Source organism: Taeniopygia guttata, chromosome 4 (genome assembly GCF_048771995.1).
Source record: "Taeniopygia guttata chromosome 4, bTaeGut7.mat, whole genome shotgun sequence".
Taxonomy (NCBI): Eukaryota; Metazoa; Chordata; class Aves; order Passeriformes; family Estrildidae; genus Taeniopygia; species Taeniopygia guttata.
This window is the reverse complement of record NC_133028.1, coordinates 62,927,119-62,944,841: the sequence shown is the minus strand read 5'-3', so window position 1 is coordinate 62,944,841 and position 17,723 is coordinate 62,927,119. Positions and strand designations below refer to the sequence as shown.

At 39.6% G+C, this 17,723-nt stretch overlaps 1 protein-coding gene across 2 annotated transcripts; it reads left to right on the top strand.

Moving 5' to 3' along the window:
* The first annotated feature begins 2,645 nt into the window (after nt 1-2,645).
* SPARCL1 (SPARC like 1) lies at nt 2,646-17,336 on the top strand. 2 transcript variants are annotated; one of them, XM_032748225.3, is made up of 10 exons: nt 2,646-4,729; nt 7,750-7,867; nt 10,475-11,620; nt 12,299-12,368; nt 13,013-13,140; nt 13,698-13,818; nt 14,576-14,712; nt 15,180-15,328; nt 16,233-16,381; nt 16,914-17,336. In XM_032748225.3, the coding sequence occupies exons 2-10, from the start codon at nt 7,814-7,816 to the stop codon at nt 16,940-16,942; spliced, it is 1,983 nt and encodes a 660-aa protein (XP_032604116.3). In that variant the 5' UTR covers nt 2,646-4,729; nt 7,750-7,813; the 3' UTR covers nt 16,943-17,336. The 2 variants fall into 2 exon arrangements, with proteins under 2 accessions (XP_032604116.3, XP_072784859.1); XM_072928758.1 differs by lacking the exon at nt 2,646-4,729 and having other exon boundaries at nt 5,800-7,867.
* The last annotated feature ends 387 nt before the right edge of the window (nt 17,337-17,723 follow it).

Here is a 17,723-nt window from a genome sequence, read left to right as displayed (position 1 = left end):
CTAGCTTAAGGACTCTTCCTGCTCATTTTCATTCCTCTTTTTAAGAATTTGGTCAAGAAAATAGTTTGAACAATATAGACCATTAGCTGAGTCTGTCTGGCTGAAGGGCAAAAATAGCCATCTTTCAGTCTGAGCTTTAAAATAGCTCCTCCCCAACAGGACTCAAATGATCCCTAGCTGAGCAAGATGTTTATTTCTCTCCCTCCTTTTTAAACATATAATTTCAACCTATGCAGGCACTGTGGTCAAGCATGACACAGTCCAGAACAGCAGCTCTCAGGAGAGAGGGATGAGAGTCTCTAACACCCTGAGTGCATCACAGACAAAGCTTGATATAGCAGCAGCAGCACAGGGGCAGCCCTGCTGGAGCCTCAGCCCTGTTTGGAGCTGCTTTCTGCACACCAGGAAGTATGACTTGTTCCATACATCCAGGGAATAGGAGCTCTGCCTGGCACTACTTGTCTTCCCAGGCATCATGAAAATCACAGACAGAATTGCATCCACTACAACATTTAATGCAGATAGAATAAGAAATAAAAAGCCACAACAAGGTTTGGGCTAACTGAGATTGCTGAAGGATTGGAAAACTCAGTGTAATAAAGTAAAGGAATTGCAATGTGGAAGCAGGCAGAACAACTGCTGTATGGAATAAAACACTGGTGATGGAGGGGTCCTGGATTAGAGCAAGAGATAAATTGCAACCACATAGTCTGTATTCAAGAGAACCTGATTTTAGATGCAGAACTGACCAAGTCGCAGGCACAAAAATAACACATAGGTAGACCTTTAACTTTGTGTCTCTGTGATTTTTAAAAGTTTTTAATGGTAAACCACACTTTGTGAAATTTTTCACTAAAAAGCCCTTGGGAGATAACTCAGTTTCAATATACTCACCAGCAGTTCATATGAATTTATTATTATCCTCCATAGATGCTTGCTAATATCAAAAGGACTCCAGGCATTGCCTTTGGAGTCAAAAAAATTTATTTTCCAGAGTATACAAAACTTCATTCCAAATTCACCACAAGAAGCCTCCAGAAGGAAGTCAAGCTTTCTTTTTTCTGAGGAAAGAAAAAAGGAGTAATGTATTAACATTACTTACCCCAGAGATTATAACTTATATTTGTCTATGTACATATCTATATATTATATCTGCTGTAATTATCAGTGAGTTATTTTTGGTAGATAAGTTAATTTAGAAAGAACTGCATGCAAAAATACTTGGGCAAACTTCCTGGGCAGAATTTCTACTGTAAGATACCTCAAGAGCCACAACTGATATTCTCCTGCCTCCCCAAAAATAAGGCATAGAAGACCCCCCACCTCCAGTATTCCTTTGGTGTGGCACAAATGGCACAAATGAACAGAACTGGTCAGAAGAATCAGCTCCCTCCTATCCCCAGCACTGTCTCCAAACAGTTTTTCTACCTTTCTCAAGGAAATTAAACTCCCCATTAAATGCCTCTATGGTCCATATGGACCCTATAAATTATTTCCAGTAGGAAAGGACAAGCAGCCAACATTTCCAACGGGAGTTGCTACAGGCGGTAATCTTTTGAGAATCTAAATAATTCATACAATTCTCTCAATGAAGGCCATTTCATCACTTCATGAAAGACTTCAGATGCACCTTTTGTTAAGGAAGTTAACGAGATTTCCCTAAATTTCTTTGATCATTTAATTAATGGCGAAAAGGCAACCAGGGATGTGCTTAGAGCCCTCTCAACACCGCCTGGGAGACTGTGACCTTCGGCACCTGAAACTCCACAGCACACACACTTCAGCACTGACTGCAATCAGACTCAAACGGTTTCATGTCTATCTCTTGTTTTGTGGTTCACTTTGCTGGTCTTTTTCCCTCTGTAGTAAAAAGAGAAAACACATAGACACACAGCTAAGTATTATATCATTGATAAAATAGCCAGTATACCTGCACAATTTCTTTATCTACGCTAAAACACTTCAGTTCCACCTTGCTTACACTTTTTCATTTTGGGGTAAAGCATATTTGATGGAACAGCCAAACTTTATTTGTAAATCAGAATGAGCACTGATATTAGAATTTACTTGTCATTTTAAAAACCTGGAAGTTGATCCCTGGCACGTGGTCTGGAAGCCAATGGCTCAACACCACTCTCTTGTGGGCAGAGATATGAACCCTCTGGCAGGACTGAGCATGCAGAAGTGCAGACAGCTCCAATAAAAACATATGTCTTTTGAGCCTAGTTTCATCTCCCCCACAGTCAGTTAGACCCACAGATCTTTGCTGCATTTCTTTACAGGCACATTAATAAATATAAGGCAAAATCCTCTGAGATTTTACTCTTATTTCTTTGTTTAAAGTGTCTGTTTAGCAGCTGCCACAGTGAGACAGATAAAACAAAGTTTTTTACCTCCCTATACTCATCTGTCTTCTTTCTTCTATGTTTAATCTTTATTGTTTGCTGCATATCCTCCCTTTCACTTAACTCAGCAACTGCTTGCTTTCCCTCTTCCCCTTATACTTCACCTTGATGGCACAGCACCTCTTCCTGGTGAGAGAATTACCAATCCACCACTGAAAAGGTTTCCAAAAAGCACATTGCCTGACACGATGGGACTGGCTGAGGACTAGAGCATGAGGACTGATGGCTCCAAGACAAGCCCAGGCCTCCCAGTGACATTGGAAAACAACCAGAGATCTTCTCAACTGAAGCATTTTGTCATCAAAAGCCAAGCTAGAAAATTTTGCTTAATGAAGTATTTTGTAAATACGTAAATATAATGAAGTATTTTGTAAACATGTAACTCTGATAAACAATGCATAATCCCTCAATATCCTCAAAACCAAAATGTTTCCGTGTTTCCTCCCCACTGTCCTGTAAGTCCCAATAAAGCTGTTTAAACACAGAATCAGGCAAAGCCTACAAATCACATACGGTTTTCCAATAATAACCTTCAAACTCCTACAAATTTTTGCTTCAAGTTTCTGCACAGTTCTTCAGTCTGGCACTTTTTTCCTGTGAATTAAGAACTTCAAGATGAGGTTAATAGCCATTATCAGAAAATTTTATGACAAAAAGAGTTACTATTTAGCTACCATAAAATTAACATTGCTGTACTTGTCCTAATTTCTGGGTTGCCACCTGAACAGTTTTCATTTATTGTATCTCGAACATTGAAAAAAATCACAGCAAGCCCCTTATCTTTGATAACCCAGTAAAGCTAATCTGATGGTACAGGACAGCACAAAGAGTTTTGAATAGATTAAACCAATCATCTTTTCAGCATGCACAACAAAAGAAAAAAACAAACAGGAAGTTCAGAAATATGCCCATTCCTGTCAGGCACCGACTGGCTGACAGACAAGCAGAATTTCAACTCCAATAGGCATCAATTTGTTTCCAGGCAAAGAAGCAGAGATAAAAGGGAAAAGGATTTAAATAATTTCTCATGGGCTTTTGACAAAGGGTTTTGTTTTTCTGCTTGGTCTACAGAGTGAGGGCGCAGCTCTGATTTCAGGCTCTTTCATTTTTTAAAAAATTTTATTAACTATAAACTTCACAGTTTGCCACATAAATCATGGTCAGTTTTTGAACATTTCTCACTATATTTTGTCTAATCAACACCCAATGTCTATTGCCTTTTTGGGTGAACAGAAGAGTAGCCAATAAAACTGTAACTTCAAAAAGAACCAATTAAAATATTATCTAAAGTGACTGAATTTCAGCATTTGCATTACAGTTCTTACCATTCACACAGTTCATTTCATTTTGTTTCAACCTCTCTTCCAGTCATGTCAACACAATATGCAAAGTGTCCTCTTTAGGAAGAGAGGATATTGGCAGAATGGGGAATTTGGGACTGGATCTGCTGCCTTTATAACTGGGAGTGCCTTTGCTCTTACATTGGTGCATCCCCTCCACTATTTCTGGACAACCTCCCAGAAAGTATTCCAGTTCAGGTGGAGCATTTTATGGAATAATGAGATGACCAAAAAAATTAAAATTATTAATGCTTGCAGAACCAGAAGCCACAAAGCCTCTGCTGCAGAGGCTCGTGGAGGTTTCTGCTCTCCTCCTCAGCTCGCTCTCTGTTGTCACTATGGCAGACAGGCAGCACAGCCATGGCAACAGCTTCCAAACAGCAAACTCCTCAGTTATGCAAGAGCCTCCAACCAATACTGGGTTTTATGTACCTAATTTAGAGTTTCCACCTTTTTGCAGGCTTACATGCACCATGTGCAGCACACTGAAACAGCGCTGGGCAGCTCAGCAGGGACTGGCATCCCCTATGTTCCATTTTCCCCCAGCCAGCAGTGTGGCTGCCCCAGCAGATCCCTTGGTTCAGCTCTTCTGGGAGCAGCTGATGCAGCAGAAACTCTTGCACCTGCTCCCTTTGGCTCCCCTCCCTGCAAAGCACTAAATATGTCTTTCCCACACAGCCACTGAGCTCCACTGGCCCAGAGCCCATGAGCACTAAATTGTCTTTCTGATTCAATTAACCCACCAGAATTCCACCAGCCCATTGCCCCCCACCCCATCCCATGGAAGACTAGGATTCCTTGCTCCACCAGGACTCAAAGAGTACCATCCTCCTGCACTGACACTTGCAGCACAAGACACCTGCTGAGAGGGTCTGTTCCAGACAGCAAAACACATCTCAGGAAAAACAGCAACATTCTGCAAGGGTCAAGGATCTCCAGTACATCATTGGCAGGCCAGGAAGGAGCACTTCTTCTACTGCTATGGTACTGTTTCTTCTTTATTCTTAATTAAAACTTTAGAATGCTTTATATATAACCCTCTGCAACATTTTTCTACTTACTGCAAAAGCTTTCATAGAGTGTCATCTGTTTTAAGGATAACGCATTTCAGATGTTTGTGTCTAGAACAGAAAATGTCCTTTGTAAGAGAAAACAGTGTGTAGTTACTGTGTTTAGGAAGAAAACCCTTATCTTACCACTGGAATAATTATTTTGCCAGTGATCCTGCAAAACAATAAAGCATTATGGCCAACAAGAGCCAAGAAAAGCACATGCCTCCTTTGGAACCGTACAGTGGTCCAGCTGAAACCCAACACTTCAACAGTCTCCTGAAATACCAGTTTAGGAATCAGTCTAATAGACAAGGGCAAAAAAACCCAGATTCACCTTCTTTTCTCATATTGGAGAAGAATATACTGGCTGGTCTTGGAGGAACCTTTCAAAAATGTGTTGGTAGACCTAGTGAAAACATGTACCAAACAAGAGCTCATGAAAGAAATGTAGGATCTGGGAGAGGACAAAACCCACCAACTAATCTCAAAATAATTCTGCCTAATAAGTAAGTCTCATTTTGGTCCTCGTCAAATTAAATCAAAGCAGCTCATTGTGATTTGATCTGGTCTTAAATTACAGACAGCTCTGGTTAAAAAAAAAAAAAAAAAAGCAAAAAACCAAAACTCTAAAAACTCAAGCTCTAACAAGATCTAAACAAGTAGAAAATAAAATGAAATGGTAGAAAGGAAACATAAGAGATGAAACAATTACAGTAAGTAAATGTGAATAGTTTATTAAAAATTGTTTTAACTTGTCCTGAAATACTTTTGGTTTGGTTTTGATCTTTTTGCACTTATGCCCGGAAGGCTTTATGCAAGTCCTTATGCCCGATGGCTTTTACAGCTGTAAAACTGGCAGCATCAGAGGAATCAATTCTCATTATCAGCCATTTACTGGTACAGAATGAGTGAAATAGTTGTAATGCTTTAATTTTTTTTTTCTTATTGTGATCTCTTCTTTTACTCAGATTAGAAATCTGCCTCAAAATCTGCCTTTCAGTTTTATGTGTGTGCACACATGAACCAGCTTCTATATGTATAATGTGCTCGTGCTCTCACAAGGGCTTTTGAAATATCTGGAAACAGGAATGTGCTAGACCAGTTGTAATTTAAAAGTATCACACTTATACTTCTATTAAAAATTCATGTCATTGATTAGTATTTCAAATGGCTGCTGACACTATTAGAATGGCAGCCCTGTAGCCTCCTTGCCATGCAAACCCAGTACCCCTAGTTAGCATTGCTTCTCATTTCTTGGTCAAAAATTCTATTTACCCCAAGAAATGTTCCTATTCACCTTTTGTCTAAGTCTTCCTACAGATTCTCCTGTAGAGTATAATGATGTAATTTTCCCTGGGAGATGTCTCCCTGCTCATACTCTGTTTAAAAAGCTTCTTGTGTAATCATTCCTTTCTGACAGTTCTGTTAAACTTATGTGTTACAAAAGCTTGCTTTTAAAAATTCTCTTTTTAGGACATATTTGGAAATTAAAACAAGAATGGAATGCCTTCCCACTTAGTGTAGAAAATATCGTCTCACAATCCATCATAGGATACTCCAATCAGTGTGGTCAGGCTTCCCTAATAATTTAATACTTATTCAATACCAGATATTTAATTCAAGACTTATACTTCCTATGGGCTGCTGCAGGCTTGCAGTTAAAAATAAAAGAAAATACAAAAGCCCTGTCCTGCCACCTTAACTCAGATTTATTCCAACTACTTTTGATTATTTGAGCAAAGGTGGCGGACACAACTTTTACAGACAGAGACAAGCCAAATTAGAAAATTGCAATTATAAATAAAACACAACACAGAGAACTTTTCATTTATAACTCTTAAACTAGTTTACCAAAACAAATATGACAAATGAAAGTTTTAAAAAAGGAAACTCAGTTAAATGACATGCCCAGGTCTGTGTTGCTCACCAGTAACAGAAAGAAATGAAAATCAAGCCTACCTAACATTCAAATCCTTCTTGTCTCAGACACTTACCAGGCCTTCAAATAGCACAGTATGCAGTTTTTAGGGCTTTACAGGAAATTGGATTATTGCCCTGTATTTCTGACAAGTTGTCTGCATAATTCTCAGTCTGACCACACTTGCCTTGATCTGAAGTGACTGCCCATATCCAGCCCACTGAGGCATTTTGCATATGCTCATTATTGGCTTTTGTTGTATTCTGCCTTTCCCTCTGAAAACATCTTAGACAACTAACTGTGAATGCCAGAGAGATAATGGATAATTAGTCAAGAGGTAATTTGGAGACTAACTGCAAGGAAAAATGGATTACGTACTAGATATGCCCCACTAATGAGTATTTTGATCTTCATTAACAGAAAGATAATGACATTAAACGGTGTTTAACAGGGGGATTTTCCGAAAGCATACACTTTGGGTGACAATTTTCAAGAAAACAGAGAAGCAGGACTGCATCCAAAGCAGGACTGCACCCAGTCTTCAAGCAGCCTGGGCAGTGCTTCTGAGCTTGGAGACCTGATGAACAGAATTTCACCACTTAATTCTTCCTACCAGACACAGAGGGGAGAAGCCAAGAGACACCTCAGCTGTGGAGGTGCCACAAGCAGGCACTGCCTCAGAGTTCAATAAAAGAGGCATTTTTCACAAAGTGGTATCTCATAGTGGTGGATAAATACTTACAACTATTTGTAAGTATTTAAATACTAACCTATGTCCATTCACAGCTCTGCCTCTCAGTAACACCCACTGGAATTTGTGAACACAGCCTATAGATTAATCGCTGTCTAATAACTGAGACTAAAGTGTCCTCTAGTTAAGCTGGTCTCAAATCTGAGTTTACAGGACACTGCATAACAATTTTCTGGGTCTTTAGACTTAACAAGCTACAGTAGCCACTATATTGCTTCCATCAGTCATTTCTAGGTCATTATAACCAAATCCTAACTTGTTTTTTTTTTCATGTTTCTTGCAGAAAGGAAACCTCTAAGCCCTACCCCTGTACCATTAACTATTGTCCTCTACAAGATCTGGAAAACATGAAGGCTGTAGTCCTCTTCATTTGTCTTGTAGGATTGGTTTTTGCTATTCCAGTAAGTCCTCACCATGCTATTATTATCAGGCACTTAATTTCCCATTCTGAGAATATTCTATGCTTATGGATGTGCAGATATTCATAGATTTGTCTTTTTTAGACCCATCCTGTAAACCACAAGCTCAGAACTCTCAAACAGAAAATTCCAGAAAAGGAACTCTTCTTGTTCTTTAAACAAAAGGAAGTAACTTACATTATTCATCTTAAATATAAAAACATATACATACTGGTTGGCAAATTGATTTATGTTAAAAAACTTTAGACCCTCTCACCTCAATAATTAGTGCTAAGTAGCTCATGCCTTGCATATTAACAATTGCAAACAGGACAAAATCTAAACCTCAAAATGGAAGTTTAACTTATTGACAAAATTACCTTAAATGAATCCCTGCATATCATCATTACCCATATTTATACAAGAAATAAGCTCCAGCGACAGTCAAAATTGTTTTTATCACAGCTTCAGTATAGGAGGAGGATGAAACCTTCAATTTATTCCACCAGAGACTCAAATATGTAAGGACTTTAGCCACCATATGTTTCATTTTTTGTGGTGCAGAGCATTAGACACAGCTTATCCTGGCAGAGTATTCTGTGGCTGCTAGGCCAGATGCCCTGATGGCAATGAGACAGAGGATTTCACCAGCCCTCCCTATGCCACATATGTGTACTAATGGCAGAGCCCACAGTTTTGCATTTATGACTGAACCAAATAAAAATTCCTTTTTATTGCACTGTTCTGGCGAGCCTTTGTTACTCAGACACAATGGATCTTGTCTCCAAGCCACTGGGTGTTTCAGAACTACTAAACTGAGATCATGCTCTGTAGTAAGAGATTAAAAATCCCAACTCTTATGCTAAACATTTTTTAATTTTTTAATTATAAACTATACCCCACTCTGTACAGCTTTCCAGATACATTTCATATCAATCTGGATCATGCTCTGCACTACAAAAACAAAAATTAACTTTTCCTAATGAAGTATCCAGCAGAGGAAATGGTATAAAGATTAGCTTTCAGCCTACAGCTGTCTACCAGAAATAACACACGTAAGACATTTTCATCCAAACAAAACCTTGCAATAGCCAATGAATCATCAGTTCCAAGTGTGTGCATCATCCATCAAAGGCCAGTTCTCCCCCACAGTATCTAATCACAGATAGTGACTGAAATTTGCCCAAGTTCCTTTATGAGCACCTGAGTTCTAAAAGCTGGTTTTGCCCAGGGGACAAAGGTATAACGGGAAGCAGCATCTGGAAGCTGTATCCAGGCATATCTCTGCAGAACTTGCATGGGACAAGGCTTCCTGTCAAGACATGAGCCAAATCTTTTTCAAACTGCTGCTTCAAACACAGGTGCCCACAACAGAAAATCTTAAAGACTGTTTAGCCTCGTGTTTTCTGAATCTGTAGAACTTTGAAAAAGCTCCACAGTGAATTTCTGTTAGATTGAAGCAAACATACAATCTTCCCCTGAAAAAGTTAGAGTTGGAGTTGATACAGTGAATATAGTTCCTGGTACTATTTCCACATCACCAAGGACACTGGGCAAAAGACAAAATTGTAAAACATTAAGATACCACTTTGACATTAGAAAATAGGTTATAGCTGATCTACAATAATCAAATTAATATTTCTAATCCTACCTTTAAAAATAGATAAATATAAGCATTTGTGAGTAAAGTGCTTGTTTCCAAGCAGTTGAACTAAAGCAAAAAGCTATTCCAGCAGCTTGGATGGACCAAGTGAGAAGGACTATTCTTCCCAAATTAAATCTCACAAAAGCTTTAAGAAATAGTAGCATCAGGTGCTATACTGTTGTAAGCAATAAGCAACACTGAACATCCATATGTGTTGTTCAGAAACACACAGCAGCAGAAAGGTAATTGCTTCAGCAAGACCTGACAGTAATTTTAGTGCCCGTTTTCTCCTTAAGCATTTGAACCATTTCCACTGAAGGTACTACTTTTGCTGTTGACTTGACAGATTAAGGAAAAAAAATAGCATTCAAATATCTATTGTTGATCTTATAATTGTCACCACACACAATAGTTCCTGGTGACTTCAGCAAGGAAATAATGATATATTGGACTCAAAGTAGATTTATATATGGATTATAAAATCAATGCAGGTCACCTCTTGGGAATTGCTGCCATGACACCTTGCGAAAGGTACTCTCTCTTTGCCTGCTCCCCTTTTCCCAGGTCCCTTATTTTTCCCTTATTTGTGCAGAAAGTTATGTTTTGCATCCCCCTTCTCTGAGGTAAGTGATAATTACTGCAGCCTACAAATGCCTGTTGTTATGACAAAAATACTAATTAAGCATTTTGAGAATTCACAAGACACCCATATGCATCTGTCTATGAAACAGAGTTGCGTAGACCTCTCCAGAAACTCCAGCAATAAAAGAAGGGACAGATAAACAGATTTTCTGAGAAAGGCAGATTAGCTGTGAATGTCATGCTCTGGGCTAGTTTAAGAGAAGCACATACAAAGAAAACAAAAGAAGCCAGTGCCATGCTTTGCAATACAAGGCAAAAACATCACCACATCAGCTTCAATAAATCCTGAGATTTATTAATCTGTTATATTGATTTTTTTAAAGAGTGAATATATTCATTCTGAAGCCTCAAAGGAAGAGAACACAGGGTATGTAGACAAGGGTGATTTGCTGCCCAGTCCCAGTAACTTAAAACCAGGCTCTGAAGACAGGGATGAGCCCCAGACCATTGGGAAACAAAGAAGAACTGGGAGCGAGCATCAAGTGAAAAACAGCCTAAAAAGCATTGATTTCCTTGTACTGCACAATAAGCTAGGTTTGGCTTCTGATAACCAGGACAGTGACTCTGGGAGCAGCAGCAGAGAACAGTCCAGCTCTGAGCATGACCAGCTCAGGAAGCATGAGAAACATGGGAACATGGCAAACCGACACCTTCCAGGCCATGCAGAACATCCATTGGGTGCTTTCAGCCTTCATCATGAGCATAACATGTGGAAATATAACAAAAATGCTGTTGGCCTGTCTGAAAAAAACAGTGAAAGCGATGAAGAGGAAAGCATGGAAGAAGAGGATGAGAAATGGGATGAAGAAAGTGATTACAGAGACGCAAAGCACAAAGACCATCAGACACGTCAAGGTGACCAATACAAAAGACATCAACATGAGAACAGCATGCAATTAGATGAACTCCTGAGAGATTCCAGACAACCAACCCGGAAAACCAAGAGACACAGCAAGAAATTTGAAGAATTTGAAGAAGAGAGGAAGAACAAGAAGAAGTCCTATAAAGAAGAAATCCCCCCCTCTCAAAAAACCCATACCGAATATCAGGATGCCAAACAGCAAAGTCAAGAAAGAAAATACAATATTCAAGTGAACTATCAGAGTGATCATGACACAGCGGTGAAAATACAAGATAGGGAAGACAGTAATGATGATGATGGTCATGACAGTGGTGACATTGATGGTGAGGAATATCTCAGCAATACCTGGAAAGAAACAGCCTATGAGGAAGAGGAGAGAATCCAGAGTAACGACCAAGAGAGCACCAGTACTGAGTCTGAAGGGGAAGGAACCACGGAAGATGACACTGCAGTTCACAAAGAGACTAAGGATTTCCAAATTGTCAAGATTAAAGACCTTGCTCACTCTGAACAAGATGATCATGAGCCACCTGATTCTGACAACAAGCAACAACTGAAAATGAGTAGCTCCATTCAGAACATTAATTCAATGGACAGTGAAGATAAGGTAAATTATCTTTAAAATAAAACTTGAATACTACAAAAAGGGGGAGAGGGACTAGTTCCAAATTTAAATTCCTGATGATTGAAATGACCCGTTGGAGAAAAACAGGTGACTTCTTAATATGCAGAAGTCTCACCTCCCCTTACATTCACTATTCCTCTGGTTCATGCTGTGTCACTTCACCAGAGCATTTAGGTGAATTGGACCAGAAAGGAAGTGAACACCATTCACAGAAGAGCTCCAGACCCAGTGGGGTGTGTAATGAAACACACAAATAAATACAGATACACAGATGCAAAGCCTGAAACCCAGTCTCCAGCTTACTAGGCCAGCCTGTTCACTCATCTCTCATAAAGGTTTTAAATGCTACTACACAAAAGTGAACAGGAAAGGCAGGCAACTAGAGTCCATAGAATAATTATAAGAAATTCAGGCCTTACTGAGCTCCCATTTCTATCTCGCTCCAACACCCACTCATGTCATTTTCCCCAAATGACAAGAGCATGGTAATACTACCAGAGGCTTTATGCTCTTCTCACATATTTTGCTCTCTGCTTAAAACAGAGCAAACTGTGCCTCAGTCAGCTCTGTATTTTGACCTGAAAAAAAAATTAGTCCAAGTATTTTTTTTCTTCCCAAGATTTACCACAACTTTCTGCTTATGCCTCTGTGACTGTGCAGGTTAAGACTACAAACAGTTCCCATGGTGAGATGGAAAGTGTCAGCAACAGGAATGAGGAGGCTCTCCTTGGTAAGCCCCAAGCAAAACTGTCATGTAACTCCCAACTCTCTGCAGCTGGGGAATCTGCTAGTCTGCATTTCTTTTCTGCCTTTTGCAGTACAGGATTTCACATGACTGAACTGTGCTTGTGCCTAATCCCCTGTTCCCAGAGAATCCCTTCCATACGCCCTTGGATTTAGCAATTTGTCAGTGAAAAACATTTGTAGGCAGTGCACAAATTTTTGTGTCAGTTATACAGAAATGGGGATTACCTTGCACTGAGAGCTTTCAGTTTCAGAACAGCAGCTGGAATTCAAGTAGGAGTGGGACAAAGGCCAGTGCTTGATTCAGCAAAGACAGATGGGATACGTTTCACCAAAAGAGCTGGAAGTGAAAATCAGTCCCTACAGAACAAACAGCTTTTTCTAGGAAAAAAAAATTATTTCCCCCTCTAATTCAAACCTGGTACTGCCAGAAGTTTCATAAAAATCCTCATTTAAAGTTTGGCTTGTTTTATTCAATACAAGATCCAGCTTCATAACAAACTTAAAAATGCAAACTTAAAAATACATTTTAAGTTCTTGATGATCACTGGGCTGTGTTTTGCTTTGGCCCTCCCTCAGTAGTATCTGACAAACACTTGGCTTTATCCCATCACCCCTCTTTCCTGCTAGGACTGCCAGACACATGTCACAACTTCCACTGCAAAAGAGGCAAAGTCTGTCATGCAGACAAACAAGGGGAACCCCACTGCATTTGCCAAGATCCTGCTGCTTGCCCTCCCACCGAAGACTATGAGCACGTGAGTATTTCACCCAGTGTACAGGACTCGGAAAAGCCACCCAAAGTGTTCACAAGATAACATATTCCCCTGCTATTATTTACCATGGTTCTATACCCTAAAAAGCATGCAAGTGAGTTTGAGTGATTCCAGTAATTGAAAAATTGAGTATAAAGCACCCAAACTTACTAAGTGTGGTTTGAGAGCAGTATGAACCCATGTAACTACAGTAACTGACTTGCTTCACTCAGTCTCAGGGATTGTAGCTTTCCCCTGCCACTAAAATTTCTGTGTATCCTTTTGGTATTTTAGAGCACATGCTGAGTATACATCCAGTGAAATAATCCCACAGCATCTCAGAGGCTATATTACAACCATAAAATCAAACTGAAGTGTTGCATAACTGAGTGTACAAGTACAGTCCTCATGCAGGCATACAACAGCTACAAATTCCAATACTTCTGATCATATGTACTCCCTGTGGTATTCACCACATGATGCTTTGATTACTGTAATGACTCTGAGTCACAAGGATTTTTCTCAACACAGTAGTGGGGTGACGGTCTTCCTTCCTCTAGGTTTGTGGTACAGATAACAAGACTTATGATGGCACATGTCAGCTCTTTGGCACCAAATGTCAACTGGAAGGGACAAAAACAGGACGCCAGCTGCACCTAGACTATATGGGCTCCTGCAAACGTAAGCTTGTTTTCCTTTGAAGAATTGAAGAGCCAGTAGCCTTAACCCATCTGCCAGCCCTAAATTACCCTTCTTCCTGTAATCTGCCGCTTGTGCATCAATTATCTGCTAATTAAGGCCTTCAAAACCCTAAACATGTTTAACAAGCATCTTAAACCTAGACATCTCTCCTGTGCTTTCACAAATTTGTTGGTGACCGTATCTTCCCCCTGCACTGTCTTATATGCTCCTATTGCTATAGTCTCTGAAGATTTTTGTAAATCCTTGACCAGAAAACAAGTGTTTACAGAGAGTTATTAAATGAAAATGTCCATCTCAAACCCCCATGGAAAATAAAAACCAAAAACCATCAACCGAACTTAGATGCCAAATGCAGAAGTCAGGATCTAAAAGACAGAACTGATTTCCAACCTCTTCAATTGCTGCATATGGTAGAAGGAAAGTGCATTCCCAGCCAGAATATTCCTTTGCTGTCAAAAACTCTACTTTCATGCAGCTGACTGATTAGACCTTCAGTGCACAACTATGGTCAAAAGCTGCACAGATATAAAAAGGTTGTGGCTTGCACAGCTGGTTAAGCACGTGCACTAAAAAAATTCTAGATTTATAATTGAACACATTAGGTGCATTCAAAATTTTATGTATTAACAGCTCCATCAATTCTAACTTTTACTGGAAGTAGATCTCAAATCTCAGAAACGCTCGAATGGGGACTTAACAGATGACTTGCTAACAAAAGCTTTTCTCTTTGGCACAGACATCCCCCCCTGTACTGATTATGAAGTGGCTCAGTTTCCCCTCCGGATGCGAGACTGGCTTAAGAACATCCTTATTCAATACTATGAACGTGACCTGAACGCTTCTGGGATTCTAACCGAAAAGCAAAGGAATAAGGTCAGCAATCCTTTTCAAATAAGATTATACAGTTACATGGACTAGTCCAGAACAGCTCATACAAAATGGCATTAATTAGATGACTTTTGAGACGGCTTATTTCCCACCAAAAATGTGTTGCTTGCCTCAGGACACAAGATGTGAAAAACTGGTTTAATCTCCTAACAAGCTGAGGCTACTGCCCCCCTTAGCTGAGTCTGACAATTAAGCCACAGGAATTCCACTTCCTTTCTAGTTACTGCCAAAGGTGACATGGACAGCAGCAAAATTGTCCTGGACTACCTATGGCAAGCTTTCCATGCTGCATATGGTCACCAACACTAAAACACCCTAGGAGTATTTAAAATACCCTAGGGGTATTTTATTATCAAGTTCCATTTCTCCAAAACATCTTCTCGACAGATAGTTCTCTTCAGGACAGATCTTCAACCCAAAACAAAAAATAACAATTTCTGTGTTGAGTTCAGGTAAAAACGATCTACCAGAATGACAAACGCCTTGTGGCTGGTGACCACCCGGTTGAGCTGCTCCTGCACGACTTTGAGAAAAATTACCACATGTATGTGTATCCTGTGCACTGGCAGTTTCACCAGCTTGATCATCACCCTGTTGACAGGTAAAAAAATATCTGTGGTTTAGTTCTGATTTGCTGATTAAACTCAGGCTGTTTTACATGTCTAAACACCTCAATGGATTCTCTACAGAACTAGTCCCTTAGCTGTTGGAAGCCAGTATCACTCCCTCTCTAACACAGAACTTTTCCCCTCATTGTTTTCCTGATCATATCCTAGGTCAGGATCTGCTATCCTCTTGCCTTGCATGATGATGTGTTTACACTGTAAGCTCTACAGTGTCCTAATACCTACTAATGCTCCCAGCCAGGAAGAAGTCCTGTTATAAATGAAGCTAAGAGAAACAGGCTAAGTACAAAGGACAGAGCCCTGGCAGCAAAAATCCATTAGTGAGGCATCCACAGTTTTCAACGAACACCACAGAGTTCTCTCAGTTTAAGGAGCAGATATAGTCACAGTTCAGAGGAAGCTTCCAGCCTCTGAGAATATAACTCAGATTTCAAGCTTTTGGTCATATCACTCAGTGATGGGATTTGTATTTCCAAGTTCAGACTTTCAATATCTCAGGACAATCACACCTACTGTTTTAGAACACAGTTAAGCACTTTGCAAGCTTGATATCCTGAGAATTAACAGCAAAACTCCACAAGTGATGAGTTGTGAGCAAGTTGTTCCTTTCAATACCTGTAATTACTACAAAAGTAATACTTGTTCTAGGAAAAAACGATCTTGGCAAACAAACATGCAGCAAAAGCATTTTAGCTCATCAGATATTAGACATCTTTATCATGACCTAGGATATATTCACTACAGAAGCACCATTAAAAAATCCATTAGGGCATCTCTGATAAAGCCATCGTTGTTGTCTTCTAGCATTTTAGATCAGCTTTGATAATCCTACTGATTTATTAAGGAAATGCAGCTCTCCATACCTGCCCTTTCTTTCAGATTATTGACACACTCGGAGCTCGCACCCCTGAGAGCCTCCCTTGTTCCCATGGAACACTGCATAACCCGTTTCTTCCAAGAGTGCGATGGAGACCAGGACAAACTCATTGCTTTGAAAGAATGGTGCCACTGCTTTGGGATTAAGGAAGGTAAACCTAAAAGAACAGGCAGATGTACCTGACAGAATGTTCCCACCAAGAACATTACTCAGACCTCAACAAAGGTCTGAGGCAAAGAAATTGTAAGCAGAAGGCCATGGCCACTGTGCCAAGAGGAAAACAGAACACTAATAACAAGACTGCAAAAGGTCAACAGCGTTAACAATGTAGCACAGGCTAATCCCAGAAGAGTTATGGGACAGAAGGCATTTGACCAAACATGAATGAAGAATTGTGTTCAAAATCCTACTAGCAAGTCCCTAATTTTAAGTGGAGGCTGATTCTAGTCAGAAGTCAGACACATGGAACCTTTGCTCTCCCCAAAATTTTTCAAGCTCTTCTGATGACATTTTACCAGTCATGAAGGACTAAAGCTGCAAGGAGTTATCTAAGTACATGTATACTTCTGCTCATTCATAGCATCAGTCCCTTTATTGAAAGTGATACAGCATAAAAATGTCTACTTCACATATAATGTTAATATAATATAATGTTAATAATGTTTTCTTCTTATTTGTTGCAGAGGATATAAATGAAAATCTCCTATTCTGAGCCCAGCTGAACAAACGCCCACTACTGCACTAAAACTGATGAATCCTGCTTACTTCTGTAATTAACAGCTGAACAGCTTTCAAGAATGGTGGAATAAGGTTCACTGAATTCTTATCAAACAACCCAAGTGCAGAAAATTTCTACATTCATTAACAGCAGAAAAATGTAACTACTTCACAGCTAAAAAAACAGTGTTTCCCCCCACATGTATCCATGATCTTCCCTAATCAATAAATACTACTAACCTAATGACTAAGCTGTTCACAAAACTCTTCAGTAGAATTATAGAATGTGGATTTTATCACTCACTGAAATGGGACCTGTTTCCTTTATTTACTGTATTGTCAATTTAACACGCTGCATAGAAGTCTCAAATAAAATAGAAGTCTATTGGGTATACGGGTTTTCTCACAATTTTGTTGAAGAAAATTGTTTATTTCATCTTTGCCCATCTTTTGCTCTCCTCAAGAGAGGCACAATTTAAGCATAAAAAAAACCCAGGACAGGATGAAATTATTCCCAAATCTCCATAAATTTGTGATTTTAAGGTAAGCACTTTACTGAAAACATTCCAGGCATATTCTGCTTCAAGGAAAAAGCCCAAAATTCTATTCCTACAAAGGATGATCAGCAAACACCTTTCACCTGAACCACATCACCTCTCCAAAGAAAAGAAGATGGGAGGCAGAAATGCTATTTTGGTAGCTTAATTAGTGGAAGTCCCATCTCCCTCTGCTAATTTGCTCTGGAAGCAGCACAGGCTGATAATTGTAGTCCAACA

Bases quoted from the DNA above. Each gene is read 5' to 3' on its own strand.
- SPARCL1 (XM_032748225.3), top strand. From the start codon at position 7,814: ATGAAGGCTGTAGTCCTCTTCATTTGTCTTGTAGGATTGGTTTTTGCT. The intron at 12,369-13,012 runs GTAAGCCCCAAG...CTTTCCTGCTAG, and splicing joins GAATGAGGAGGCTCTCCTTG to GACTGCCAGACACATGTCAC. The intron at 13,141-13,697 runs GTGAGTATTTCA...TCCTTCCTCTAG, and splicing joins CCACCGAAGACTATGAGCAC to GTTTGTGGTACAGATAACAA.